The sequence below is a fragment of the Erythrolamprus reginae genome, chromosome 1, assembly GCF_031021105.1.
Source record: "Erythrolamprus reginae isolate rEryReg1 chromosome 1, rEryReg1.hap1, whole genome shotgun sequence".
Lineage (NCBI taxonomy): Eukaryota > Metazoa > Chordata > Lepidosauria > Squamata > Dipsadidae > Erythrolamprus > Erythrolamprus reginae.
This window is the reverse complement of record NC_091950.1, coordinates 28,258,451-28,272,299: the sequence shown is the minus strand read 5'-3', so window position 1 is coordinate 28,272,299 and position 13,849 is coordinate 28,258,451. Positions and strand designations below refer to the sequence as shown.

The window sequence follows — 13,849 nt, the reverse complement described above, 5'->3', positions numbered from 1 at the left end:
GAGGAAACAGGGCCTTCACCCTCCCTGTGGTTTCCCCAATTGCACACATTATTTGCTTTTACATTGATTCCTTTGGAAAAATTGCTTCTTCTTACAAACTTTTTCTACTTAAGAACCTGGTCACGGAACAAATTAAGTTCGTAAGTAGAGGTACCACTGTAGCCACAAAGGGAGGAATTGGCATCGTTCGTTGACATTTTTCTCCCACCAGGAAAAGAGCAGGATAAATTGGATGCATCGGCTCCAGTCCAGTGCCTGGAAGTGGCTGAGCAGAAGAATCTTCTCTTTGTGGGACTAGTTTCCGGAACAGTGCTGGTGTTTCCCTTGGATTCCAGGCAGGATGTCGGTTGCATCCCTCCAGCGGAGAACCAGAAACCTATTTGCAACTTGGCACTCACTCAGAATGAAGATCAGCTGGCGGTTGCCTCTGACGATCTCGTGCAGGTCCTGGATCTGCACCAGGAAGAAATGGGTCTCTTGATTGACCAGCCGGCTTACACCTTTTACACCCAGATCCCTGGTGCTGCCATTTCCGACATGGCTCTTCTGTCTGGGTACCGGGTGCTCTATGGGATGACTAACGGGGAGCTCTTTGTGTACCACTGCTTGGAGGCCCATGTGTTCCCGCTAGAAGCTCACGGGAGCTGCATCACCTGCCTGACGACCAGCCATGGAGAGAAATGGCTGCTGAGTGGGTCAGAAGATTCCGTGCTGTGTCTCTGGGATGTTGAGCTCCACTCCTGGGACCACCAGATGTTTTTCCAGAAGGTAGGATTTCTGCTCTTGCACTAATTTGGTATTATTTATTTATTTATTTATTTACTTACTTACTTATTTATTATTTATCATCATCATTATTATTACTATTATTACTATTACTATTATTATTATTATTAATTGGATTTGTATGCCACCCCTCTCCGTAGACTCGGGGCGGCTAACAACAATGATAAAAACAACATGTAACAATCCAATACTAAAACAACTAAAAAAACCCTTATTATAAAACCAAACATACACACAAACATACCATGCATAAATTGTAAGGCCTAGGGGGAAGGAATATCTCAGTTCCCCCATCCCTGACGGCAGAGGTGGGTTTTAAGGAGCTTACAAAAGGCGAGGAGGGTGGGGGCAATTCTAGTCTCTGGGGGGAGTTGGTTCCAGAGGGCCGGAGCCGCCACAGAGAAGGCTCCTTCCCTGGGTCCCGTCAAACAACATTGTTTAGTTGACGGGACTCGGAGAAGGCCCACTCTGTGGGACCTAACTGGTCGCTGGGATTCGTGCAGCAGAAGGCGGTCCCTGAGATAATCTGGTCCGGTGCCATGAAGGGCTTCTATGCCGTCCTTCTATGCCGTCCTTCTCGAAGTGATTCAAGGTGGTGTACAACATTGTAAATGCAGACAATATATGTGAAGAAATCTAATTGATTTCTTGCAGCGTATCTCCCAGAGACCAATAAGATCACACAGAGTTGGCCTCCTCCGGGTCCCATCAAAGAAGCAATGCAGGTTGGCGGGGGCGCGGGGGAGGACCTTCTCTGTGGGTGCCCCCGGCTCTATGGAACAAACTCCCCCCCCCCCCCAGTGTCCATACTGCTCCCACCCTACTGGCCTTCCGCAAGGCCACAAAGACTTGAATTAACATGGCCAAATCATATGAATGTTTAGTATGCATGTTGCTGTGGTTGCTTAATTTATGTGGTTTTTAATTAGGGTTTTATGAGGGTTTTTCTTTTTTTATTGTTTTGTATTTACATAGTTGTTGTCACTCGCACTGAGTTCTTAGGGATTGAGCGGCACAGAAGTCGAAATAAAATAGATAGATAGATAGATAGATAGATAGATAGATAGATATAGATAGATAATTTTTTTAAAAAAAATGATACAAAATTAATAAAAATTCTAAAACCCCCATATGCAGTCATCCACATTCATCCAATTCAATCATACGCAACATTGGCTGGAGACAATCTCATCGCTCATGGCTCCCATGCCCACCAGCTACTTACTGCCACTACCATTATGATGCGCGTGGAGCTCCGTGTCGCTGGTGTGCATGTGTGCTCACCCAGCAAGATTTTGCTTCTGCGCATGCGCAGGAGGCAAAATCTCATGAGAGGCTACACACACGTGGGAGATTTCGGCAATTTTTTTGCTGCCGCACATGCGCGGAAGCAAACAATTGCCGAAATCTCTCACACGCGTGCTTCCTCTGGCAAGATTTTACTCCCTGCACATGCGCAGAAGCAAAATCTCACTGGGGTGCACACGCACAGACGCCGGCGATGCAGAACTGCGGGCGCAGCTCCATTTCCATTACCGGTGCGCAGTATGGCCTGTTCAAGCTGGCCACCTTTAAGCCAGTCACATGACCTTTAAGCCACCCCTTGGTCACATGATCATTGAGCCACTCCTCCCGGTCACATGGCCATCAAGCCACACCCACAAAATAAGCTACGCCCACAGTGTGGTAGTAATTTTTTTTGCAGCCCATCACTGTCCATGAGGCTTGGCCCCATAATGTGAGAGGAAGCAAACCAGCAGCAAAGTAAGTTAGAACCTACCCCTGCAACAGTTTAGGGAGAGGGGCGGCATACAAATTTAATAAATGAATGAATGAATGAATGAATGAATGAATGAATGAATGAATGAATGAATGAATAAATAAATAAATAAATAAATAAATAAATAAATAAATAAATTTCCGGTCACAATTCAAAGTGTTGGTTATGACCTATAAAGCCCTTCATGGCATCGGACCAGAATATCTCCGGTACTGCCTTCTGCCACATGAATCCCAGCGACCGGTTAGGTCCCACAGAGTTGGCCTTCTCCGGGTCCCGTCAACTAAACAATGTCATCTGGCAGGACCCAGAGGAAGAGCCTTCTCTGTGGTGGCTCCGACCCTCTGGAACCAGCTCCCCCTAGAGATTAGGATTGCCCCCATCCTCCTTGCCTTTCGTAAACTCCTTAAAACCCACCTTTGTCGTCAGGCATGGGGGAATTGAAACATCTCCCCCTTGCCCATGTAGTTTTGGTGTATGATTGATTGTGTGCTTGTTTTTTATATATTGGGGTTTCTTTTGTGGACGTTTTAACTTAAAACTGTAATTTAGATTGCTAAATATTAGATTTGTTACTATGTACTCTTTTTACCATTGTTGTGAGCTGCCCCGAGTCTGCGGAGAGGGGCGGCATATAAATCCAATAAATCTAATCTAACCTAATCTAAATAAATAAATAAAACAGCGGCCTTTAGGTTTATCTCCAGAGACTCACCTCAGCAAGCATACCTTTCTCCTGTTTGCCCTCTTATTGATCTGTGCCTTCCATGTTGTTTTACTGTTTGCTTTCTGGTTGAATTGAATTACTTTTCCAAACCATTGTTTGTTTGTTTGTTCCTTCCTTCCCAGCAAGATTCCTTTTCCCGTGGCATTTTCTGTGCTTGTTTTTCAAAGGATGACCACTACCTGTTCATCAGCTCTTTGGATCAATGTGTTACAGTGTGGGATGTCGCACGGGGTGAGCAATTTGATATTTTTAGGAATCTGCAGCTTTGAACACTGTTGCTTTATAAGGTAGTGATCTCAAAGCAAATAGTTGTCATATAGTTGGGGGAATAAGCAAAGGTGTTTTATAATAATATATTAATAATAACAACAGAGTTGGATGGGACCTTTGAGGTCTTCTAGTCCAACCCCCTGCTTAGGCAGGAAACCCTACACTACTTCAGACAGATGGTTATCCAACATCTGCTTAAAAACTTCCAGTGTTGGAGCATTCACAACTTCTGGATCAAGACGTTCCACTGATTAATTGTTCTGTCAGGAAATTTCTCCTTTGTTTTAAGTTATTCTCTTCTTGTTTAGTTTCCACCCATTGCTTGTTGTTCTACCTTCAGATACTTTGGAGACTAGGTTCACTCCTCCTTCTTTGTGGCAGCCCCTCAGATATTGGAACACTGCTATCATGTCTCCCATGGTCCTTCTTTTCATTAAATTAGACATATCCAGTTCCTGCAACCGTTCTTCATATGTTTTAGCCTCCAATCCCCTAATCCTCTTTGTTGCTCTTCTCTGCACTCTTTCTAGAGTCTCAACATCCTTTCTGCATTGTGGCAACCAAAACTGAATGCAGTATTCCAAGTGTGGCCTTGCCAAGGCCTTATAAAGTGGTATTAACACTTCATGTGATCTTGATTCCATCCCTCTGTTAATGCAGCCTAGAATTGTGTTGGCTTTTTTTGGCAGCTGCTGCATACTGCTGGCTCATATTTAAATTGAAACTCTGGAGAAGGTGCAGAAAAGAGCAACCAAAATGATCAGGGGTCTAGAAACCAAGACTTATGAAGAGAGACTGCGGGAACTGGGCATGGATAGCCTAGAGAAAAGGAGGGCCAGAGCGGACATGATAGCAGTCTACAGGTATACGAGGGGTTGCCACAGAGAGGAGGGGATCACTTTATTCTCCAGGGCACCGGAGGGCCGGACGAGGAACAACGGCTGGAAGCTGACCAAGGAGAGATTCAACCTGGAAATAAGGAAGAACTTCCTGATGGTCAGAACGATCAACCAGTGGAACAACCTACCAGCGGACATTGTGAACTCCAATACTCTGGACATTTTAAAGAGGAAATTGGACTGCCATTTGGCTAGGATGCTATAGGGTTCCTGCTTAGGCAGGGGGTTGGACTTGATGACCGCATGGTCCCTTCCAACTCTAACAATAAATGAATGAATGAATGAATGAATAAATAAATAAATAAAAATGGCTGTCCACTAGGACTCCAAGATCCCTCTCACTGTTACTACTGTTGAGCAATGCACCACATATACTGTATCTGTGCATTTTGTTTTTCTTGCCTAAATATACAACCTTACTTTCCCCTCTTTCAAATGTATAGTGGGATGTTGGAAGCAGGTGTGGGACAGGGAAGGTAAAAAAAAAATTCAAGATAGCAGCTCCAACTGTGTGATCGAAGCTGCTATCTCAATTCCTCCTGTTGACACTCTGTGGGATGGAAAAAAGATTTGAATGTAATTTGAGTTCCTTGTTGTGACGCTGGCCTCTTCCCATTTTCCACAGGGTCCCTCTTAGCAGTTCAGTTTGTGCATGCAAAAATTACCAGGATGGTGTCAACAGCTGAAGGCTTTGTTGCAACAACACAACTTGGCTACCTCGTACGGGAGAGATTCCGCTGCCCACAGGGCATCAACTTTCGCCATGATACGTTCAGCAGTGTTAAAGCAACGTACACAGTGAAATCTCGGCCAAAAGAGAGCCAGGATCCAGGAGACATCCAGGGCAACCTAAGGAATGCTCAGAGCTGTACTAACAAGCTCTCACAAATTTGTAGGATTGTGTGACTTAACGACATAGAGTGACAAAGAATGACTTGAATATCTACCTTGTCACCCACAAGTGAACTTCACTTGGTTGTTTATTCACTTCCTCAGATTATTTATTTATTTATTATTCTGTCTTTACTACCGCATGAATCCCAGCGACCGATAAGGTCCCACAGAGTTGGCCTTCTCCGGGTCCCATCAACCAAACAATGTCGTTTGGCGGGCCTCAGGGGAAGAGCCTTCTCTGTGGCAGCCCCGGCACTCTGGAATCAACTCCCCCCGGAGATTAGAACTGCCCCCACCCTCCTTGTCTTTCGTAAATTACTCAAGACTCACTTATACTGCCAGGCATGGGGGAGTTGAGACACCTTTCCCCCAGGCTTTTTTTTTAATATTTATGTTTGGGTATGTATATGTTGTTTGCTTTTTAAAATATGATAGGATTTTATGTGCTTTTTAATATTAGATTTGTTTTCGCTGGAATATTGCTTTTATTATTGTTGTGAGCCGCCCCGAGTCTTCGGAGAGGGGTGGCATACAAATCTAATAAATTGAATTGAATTGAATTATAAATAACTCAAGGCGACAAAACATATCCAATACTCCTCCCTCCTCCTATTTGCCCCATAAAACAACTCTGTGAGATGGGTTGGGCTGAGAGAGAGTGATTGGCTCAAAGTCACCCAGCCCGTTTTTTCATGCCTAAAGCGGGACTAAAATTCATGGTCTTCTGGTTCCTAGGCTAGCATCTTAACCACTAATCCAAACTGCTGCTTCTTCTTTCCTTATTTTCACTGAACCTTGAGTTCTGGAAAGGAATAACTACCTAATGTAGGAGACAGCAATCTTTTAGCGGTGGAAGGTTGCACTTAACATTTGGGGGAGCTTGCATAATGCAAAGTGATAGTCTATTTCTTCATATTTTTCCTGCTGGGATTTAAAAGTATTGTATGAGTTTAATAGAAGAAGAAGGACATTCCCGACAATGGAGGAATGGATTATGACAATGCCAGAATTCTCAGAAATGGCAGAATTGCCCTGCGTTGTCAGAGAAAAACAATAACTTTTTTTTAAAAGACTGGAAACCTTATATATGGGCTTTTTTGCTAAAAGAAGAAATAACCGACACAGTGATTTATGGATTTCAAGATTAAGGAAGATGTGCATTAATGGAAAGATTTATATAATAACTAAAACGGAGGAAGCACAATACATTGTAATTTTCTATTGAAGGTTAGAAGTCATTTTGAGTTTCTTTTTTGCACCTTTTTGTTTCTTTATATTCTATAGGGGAAAATCATAATATAAAGAATACGAGTTTATAGGATTTGTTTTTCCTTAGCAAGCCTATTTTAAGATTTCAATTCAAATGTCTTGGGTTCCTTTTGGGCCCCAAAACAGAAACAAGTTTACTGGTTTTCAGCAATGGTAGGAAACCATCCCAGATGCTGCAGGAAATATTAGGCTGGTTGGTTCTCTGTATTTCACACTGCCTAATTCCATCCATGTTGGATATTCATGATCAACTCTGACCATTCCTTTCTTAAGGCAAGTAGATGAACGTTTGAAGATTCATCAGGATTATATGTGCACAAAATTATTTCATAATCACTGGATTTATTTAAACGAGTGACATCTTCTAATTAAGGGAAAGGATGGAGGTCAAGAGCAGTTTACAAATGAAAATGTTGCAGAACTGAAAATGAGTTTAAAATGCGTGTGTATTTGTAAATAAATCAAATATTACAAAATAAATGTGTATGCCCTTTTCTTTTCTTTACAAAGAAACAAAGTCCTTTAGAAATCCTATCTCAGATATTTACTAAATTGTAAAACTGTATTAATCCTAGACCACCGATAGGTTGCACTTACCTGAAAACTGGTGTGCTGCGCATTATTATTATTTTATTTTACAATCCAATCAATCAGGCGTTTACAGTGGGGGCCGGGGGGGGGTGTCCCACTGATCTTCCTGCCAATCAGTTTAAAGCTCTGTTGGTAGAATTGGCACTGGACATATGGTTCGGGGGCCACCACAACATGAGGAACTGTATGAAGCGATTGCGGCATTAAAAAGGTTAAGAAACACTGTAATACAATGTTGCTCAATCCCAGCAACTTTAAGATGTGTGGACTTCAATTCCCAGAATTCCCCAGTTTGCAATTCTAGGAATTGAAGTCCACACCTCTTAAAGCTGCCAAGGTTGAGAAACAATGATATGGAAGCAGCATCATGCCATGATAAAACAACTCTCATCCCTTTTGTATGTGAGTGCAAGGTCACAATATACAGTGGTACCTCTACTTAAGAACACCTCTACTTAAGAACATTTCTAGATAAGAACCGGGATTGTTTAAGATTTTTTTGCCTCTTCTTAAGAACCATTTTCTACTTAAGAACCCGAGCCCAGAAAACTCTTCCAGGAAATTTGAGAGCAGCACAAATGCCTGGTCAGTTTCCTACCACCCCCCCTTTAATCCCGGCCATCTGGGCTGCCAGAGGAGCCTTTTGGTGGCATTCTCCCTATTGCTCGCCTGGGTTTCTCTGGTGCAGTGTATGAAAGGCAGCTTCACACCGGGTGTATGGGAGGCGCATGCTCAGAGTCCCTCTTTTTTTTTAAGCATTAAAGTTTTGGATTTTTTTGATTCCCCTCACTTCACCTTTTCCTTCGGCAGCGACTGTCCTCCTCCTCTTCTTCCTCCTCCTTCTCCCACCCAAATTCCCAGCTTTTATTTCTTTCCTATTATTATTATTATTGTTGTTGTTGTTGTTGTTATTATTATTATTATTATTATTATTATTATTATTATTATTAACCCTAATGGGTTTGCACACATTATTTGCTTTTACATTGACTCCTATGGGAAAAATTGCTTCTTCTTACAACTTTTCTACTTAAGAATCTGGTCATGGAACGAATCAAGTTCTTAAGCAGAGGTACCACTGTATTTTCAAAGGGACAAAATCTGAGATGCAAAGTTGCATTTGCATCTTAAGATGCAAAACTGAGAGCATATGCACCAAGACACATTTCTTGTGTGTTCAATCACATTTGGCTAATAAAATTCTATTCTGTTCTGTTCCAATCCACTCATGCAAAACAGTCATTCAAAGCCTGGGGCAAGTTTCGTCCTCCCTTAACTTTGGCTTTGCCTCTCCCCGAATTTAGGCCAACCAGCTGATTTTGACAATCAGCAGCGGCGGGAAACCGTAATGGGAGAATCCACCATTCTCTTGTTTTTCATGCCAACGACCAACAGGGCCCCCGCCATTGGACGGCATCGGATCGGGGCCAGCCATCGAGCCAAACCAGGCAATTTTAGGCAGTGTCCATTTTCTGCGGTTTAAGAATCGGCGGATAGGACTTTAAATGACCCCGGGCGACGAATGCCAATTCTGCAATGTTAACTCTTTGCGTGCTGAAAAGAAAGCTGAGCCCTCGAGGGCTTTGCGTCCCAATGCCTGCATCTCCTACAGTGAGCAATTGGTATGCATCGCTTAGGAGGTCCACCGTCCACGCCCCCTCTCCTTTGGGTGTGTCCCAGTAGCCTTTCTTCCATTTCTCCTCCTTGATCTCAACTCCTTCCCATTTTCCCCCTTCTCCATTTCCCAGGATCCAATTCTCTGCATCTAATCTTTGCCTGGTTATTGACTGTGATATTCTTCCCTCGGAGATTCATTTAAGGTCTTGTGCTTAAGAAACGTTGGTGGCCTGAGGAAAAAAAGAGAAAAACCAATAACTGTGACTGGTCCCTATCCATAATTCTGTTTCCGACTTATTATTTTCTCAATGGAAAAGGGTCTCTCGTATAAAGAGGAAGACCATAGAGAATGGAGAGAGGGATGGGTGTCTTTAAGAATAAATGCTAGTGCTTTGCCATAGAGGCGCTCAATGGTTCATAGCTTTTATTTCATAGAAAGGCATTTGGTTGGTGGGTGGGAGGGAGGGAGATAATAGCCATATTTATATAATCTCCCCCCGCCCCACCCACCAAATGCCTTTCTATGAAATAAAAGCTATGAACCATTGAGCGCCTCTATGGCAAAGCACCAGCATTTATTCTTAAAGACACCCATCCCTCTCTCCATTCTCTATGGTTTTCCTCTTTATTCTAGAGACCCTTTTCCGCTGATGAGCGTTTCCTTTCCTTTCCGGCGCCTCCCTCGACCCCAGTCCCGAAGGTTCCGCGGTCCTTTTCCTCCTAGAGTCCGGGGGAACGTGCGCACTGACGCAAGGCGCAGGCTGCTGCGGGCGCGCCGCTGCGGCTGACGGAAGGGGGCGGAAGAGTCGCCGCCGCCGCTGCTACCGCCGCCGCCGCGGGAGCCCCAACATGGCGGCGGGGGGAGGGGGAGGAGGCGGCCGGGGGAGCAGCAGCGGAGCGAAGATGGGGGGCAGGACTGGGGGGGCCGGAGGAGGAGGGGGCGCGGTGGCGACGCCTGCTCCCGAAAAGCTTCCAGTCCACGTAAGTCTGAAGGGGGCGGGGGAGAGAAAGGGGGCGACTCCCCAAAGATTGATCTCCTTTTATCTCTGCCTCACCTGCCTAGAACTTGGGGGGGGGGACTCCCTCCCCCTCTCTGCTCTTTCCCCGGTGGGTACTGGTGGGATGGGCTGCTTGCAGAGCTCGAGCCCCCCTTTGCATAAGGTTGGAGGACCCCCGCTTCTCTTTGCATTGTCAATGTTAAAAGGCAAGATGCATGAAAGCCCCGCTGCCTCCTTCCGCCTCTTTCCTTTTTTGCCTTTCTTTCTTTCTTTCTTTCTCTCTCTTTCTCTCCCTCTTTCTCCTTCCTTCCTTTCATTTTTTCCTTCCTTGCTTCCTCTCCTTCTTTTCTTCTTTTCTTTTCTTTCTTTCTTTCTTTTCTTTATTACTTTCTCTCCTCCCTCTTTCTCCTTCCCTTTTTTTTCCTTCCTTCCTTCCTCTCCTTTTCTTTCTTCTTTTTTTTCTTTCTCTCTCTCCCCTCTCCCTCCTTCCTTCCCTTTTTTCCTTCCTTCCCGTTCTTTCTTTCTTTCCTTCCTCTCCTTTCTTTCTTTCTCTCTCCCCCTCCCTCCTTCCTTCATTCCTTACTTTCCTTTTTTTCCCTTCCTTCCTTCCTTTCCTTCTTTCTCTCTCTCTCTCTCTCCTTCCTTCCTTCCTTCCTTTTTTTTCTTTGTTGGAATATTTTCCTTACTTTGTGAGCTGTCAAGTAGAAACAAAAAAAGTTTTTTAAAAAATAAAGAAAAGTGGGCTGGCACCTTTAATTTAAAATGGCTAAGTGCCACGTGTTTTGATGGGGTTTTTTGTTTTTTATTCCGTTTGTAATCTGTTACTGTATTTGGATTGGCACTCCATAATACATTTTGCATCCTTTTATTTGAACAGCGTTGGGGGTTCTGTTTCATACGGATGGGAACAAGGTGCCTTTTTGGTCACCATAAAGCCATACTTGGAGGCCCTTGGTGAAAAAAAAAAGGGGGGGGAGCTGCTTTTGCACAGAATTCAAACTGAACATTAAATAAAGCATCAGGACTGCAATTGAGTGTTCATGTTATTGAGTGTTCTGCAGCTGCAGAAACAAAAAGAACAGCTTAATAGGGGAAATTGTCAAATAAACTGTTTTTTCTTAGAAACATCCTTTGGGCAGTAAATCGCATGGGCAGGTGCTGATTAATTTCTAGGAAGTATAGTTTATTATTACAATCTTGTTCTGAATGTGTGGCACCAAAAAATAACAATGGCCAGTTTAACATGTTGCTCTAGTGCCTTTGTGGTAAGTGCAAAATAGCCTTGAATTGGGGAGCAGTAAGGCCGAATGTTGTGTTCTTCCCTCCATCTTATTACCTAAACCCAGGCTGATTCGTGAGATATGGCGCATCCATTCGCCTTTCCAAAACATAGATTGCTCCATCAATTCTGTTGCTGCTAATACTATATCTTAGCATCTCATAATATGGGCTTACAAGAGCCATGTTCTGCACACCTTTCCCTTTTTTCCACACCAGGAACATAGAATCACACCAGCTTCCACTTTCCATGAGAATTCTCTTCTGGCATTTTCTGTCTTTTAAAGCAACTCCGCTCTTCAAAGCTCTGTTGAGGAAAAATGGCTGAGATTCCCCTCCCATCTCCATCTCTCCGTCTAGTGGTACTAGAGACAGCTCAATGCTGTTCAGAGGTTTGGAACTTCTGCTGCTGTCAGACACACTCAGATTTTCTTATCTTTCCAACATCGGTCATAATGCTGGCATAATTAATAAAGCATAATTCATACAGCAAAAATATCCCGATTGATTAAATGTATATAAAGACTATTATAGTTGTCTGCGGCATCTATCTAATTTACAACACTGATATTGTTAAAAAGAGTGTAAGTTTATCTTAAACTTACCACGTAGACAAAAATCCAGAAGGATTTAATAAATGTTTCTGTTTTTTTAACTATAAAAGGAAGCAAGTTAAATATAACGATTTGAGCGTTGAAATACTTCCAGTAGGAGGAAAAAGTGCATATTCCTCTTCCGGGCCTGGTGCAGTATTTTTCTCCTTATTGCAATATAAGAGAGGCAAGGGAGGAGGTCATATTTGATATACCCCACTTATTCCTGACTACAATAGCAAAATGCTACACTGCAATGATTGCAGAATCTGTCCTTCAAATTAGGAAGAGAACAGGTACTCTGAGGTCTTTCGTAAACTTCTTAAAACCCACCTCTGCCATCAGGCATGGGGGAACTGAGATATTCTTTCCCCCTAAGCCTTTACAATTTACGCATGGTATGTCTGTCTGTATGTTTGGTTTTTATAATAAGGTTTTTTTAAATTATTTTAGTATTGGATTCGATTGTTACATGCTGTTTTTATCATTGTTGTTAGCCGCCCCAAGTCTACGGAGAGGGGCGGCATACAAATCCAATAAATAAATACTGTTTCAACATTTACACTGATGAATCCCTTTCTTAATGTACACTGGAGATACGGATCACTTGTATGAAAAGAATCAGCTGCAGCGGTTCTCAACCTGGGTGGTCGGGACCCCTTTGGGTGTCGAATGACCGTTTCACAGGGGTCGCCTAAGACCATGGGAAAAGACAAATTTCCCGTGGTGTTAGGAACTAAAGCTTCTATTCTGGCATCTTGGAACATATTTTTACAACCCGACCAATCAGGCGTTTACAGTGGGGGTGTCCCTCTGACCTTCTTGCCAATCAGCTTAAAGCTCTGTTGGGAGAATTGGCGCCAGACTTATGGGTGGGGGTCAACACAACATGAGGAACTGTATTAAGGGCTTAGAAAGGTTGAGAACCACTGAAATGTCAAAGGATTAGGATAGTTGCCACCTCATGCATCACCATTATTTATTTATTATTTATTTATTTATTGGATTTCTATGCCGCCCCTCTCCGAAGACTCGGGGCGGCTTACAACATATGATAAAAACAATAAATTACAGTGGCAAATCCAATTAATTAACTAAATAACTAATCTAAAACCCCTTATATTTTAAAAATCACTTTCAGACCTCAGCCATATATAACATTCATCGGCCAGGGGGCCTAAGATCTAATTGCCCCAAGCCTGGCGACATAAATGAGTCTTAAGACTCTTACGGAAGGCAAGGAGGGTGGGGACAGTGTGAATCTCCGGGGGGAGCTGATTCCAGAGGGCCGGGGCCCCTACAGAGAGGGCTCTTCCCCTAGGCCCCGCCAAATGACATTGTCTGGTTGACGGAACCTGGAGAGGGCCAACTCGGTGGGACCTAACCGGTCACTGAGATTCATACGACAGAAGGCGGTCCCGCAAGTAATCTGGCCCGATGCCATGTAAAGCATCGGGCCAGGTAGTCCTCAACCTACATTTGTTTAGTGACTGTTCGAAGTTATAACAGCACTGAAAAAAGTGACTTATGACCATTTTAGAAACATAGAAACATAGAAGACTGACGGCAAAAAAAGACCTCATGGTCCATCTAGTCTGCCCTTATACTATTTTCTGTATTTTATCTTAGGATGGATATATGTTTATCCCAGGCATGTTTAAATTCAGTTACTGTGGATTTATCTACCACGTCTGCTGGAAGTTTGTTCCAAGGATCTACTACTCTTTCAGTAAAATAATATTTTCTCATGTTGCTTTTGATCTTTCCCCCAACTAACTTCAGAATGTGTCCCCTTGTTCTTGTGTTCACTTTCCTATTAAAAACACTTCCCTCCGGAACCTTATTTTACCCTTTAACATATTTAAATGTTTCGATCATGTCTCCACTTTTCCTTCTGTCCTCCAGACTCTACAGTTTGAGTTCATTAAGTCTTTCCTGATACGTTTTATGCTTAAGACCTTCCACCATTCTTGTAGCCCGTCTTTGGACCCGTTCAGTTTTGTCAATATCTGTTTGTAGGTGAGGTCTCCAGAACTGAACACAGTCTTCCAAATGTGGTCTCACCAGCACTCTATATAGCGGGATCATAATCTCCCTCTTCCTGCTTGTTATACCTCTAGCTATGCAGCCAAGCATCCTACTTGCTT

The 13,849-nt window shown here is 43.3% G+C and overlaps 2 protein-coding genes across 2 annotated transcripts in view; both read left to right on the top strand.

The window, feature by feature from the left end:
• The window catches only part of NWD1 (NACHT and WD repeat domain containing 1), a 49,820-nt gene extending 40,336 nt beyond the window's left edge, over window positions 1–9,484 (top strand). Inside the window, exons 16-21 of the mRNA XM_070737626.1 lie at window positions 212–755; window positions 2,122–2,132; window positions 3,420–3,524; window positions 5,088–5,330; window positions 8,521–8,664; window positions 9,468–9,484. Of these exons, the coding sequence (XP_070593727.1) occupies window positions 212–755; window positions 2,122–2,132; window positions 3,420–3,524; window positions 5,088–5,330; window positions 8,521–8,664; window positions 9,468–9,484 (1,064 nt within the window). The remainder of the gene's footprint in view (window positions 1–211; window positions 756–2,121; window positions 2,133–3,419; window positions 3,525–5,087; window positions 5,331–8,520; window positions 8,665–9,467) is intronic.
• Window positions 9,485–9,682: 198 nt separating this feature from the next.
• Window positions 9,683–13,849, top strand: part of SIN3B (SIN3 transcription regulator family member B) — a 63,129-nt gene continuing 58,962 nt past the window's right edge. Inside the window, exon 1 of the mRNA XM_070748215.1 lies at window positions 9,683–9,814. Within this exon, the coding sequence (XP_070604316.1) occupies window positions 9,683–9,814 (132 nt within the window). The remainder of the gene's footprint in view (window positions 9,815–13,849) is intronic.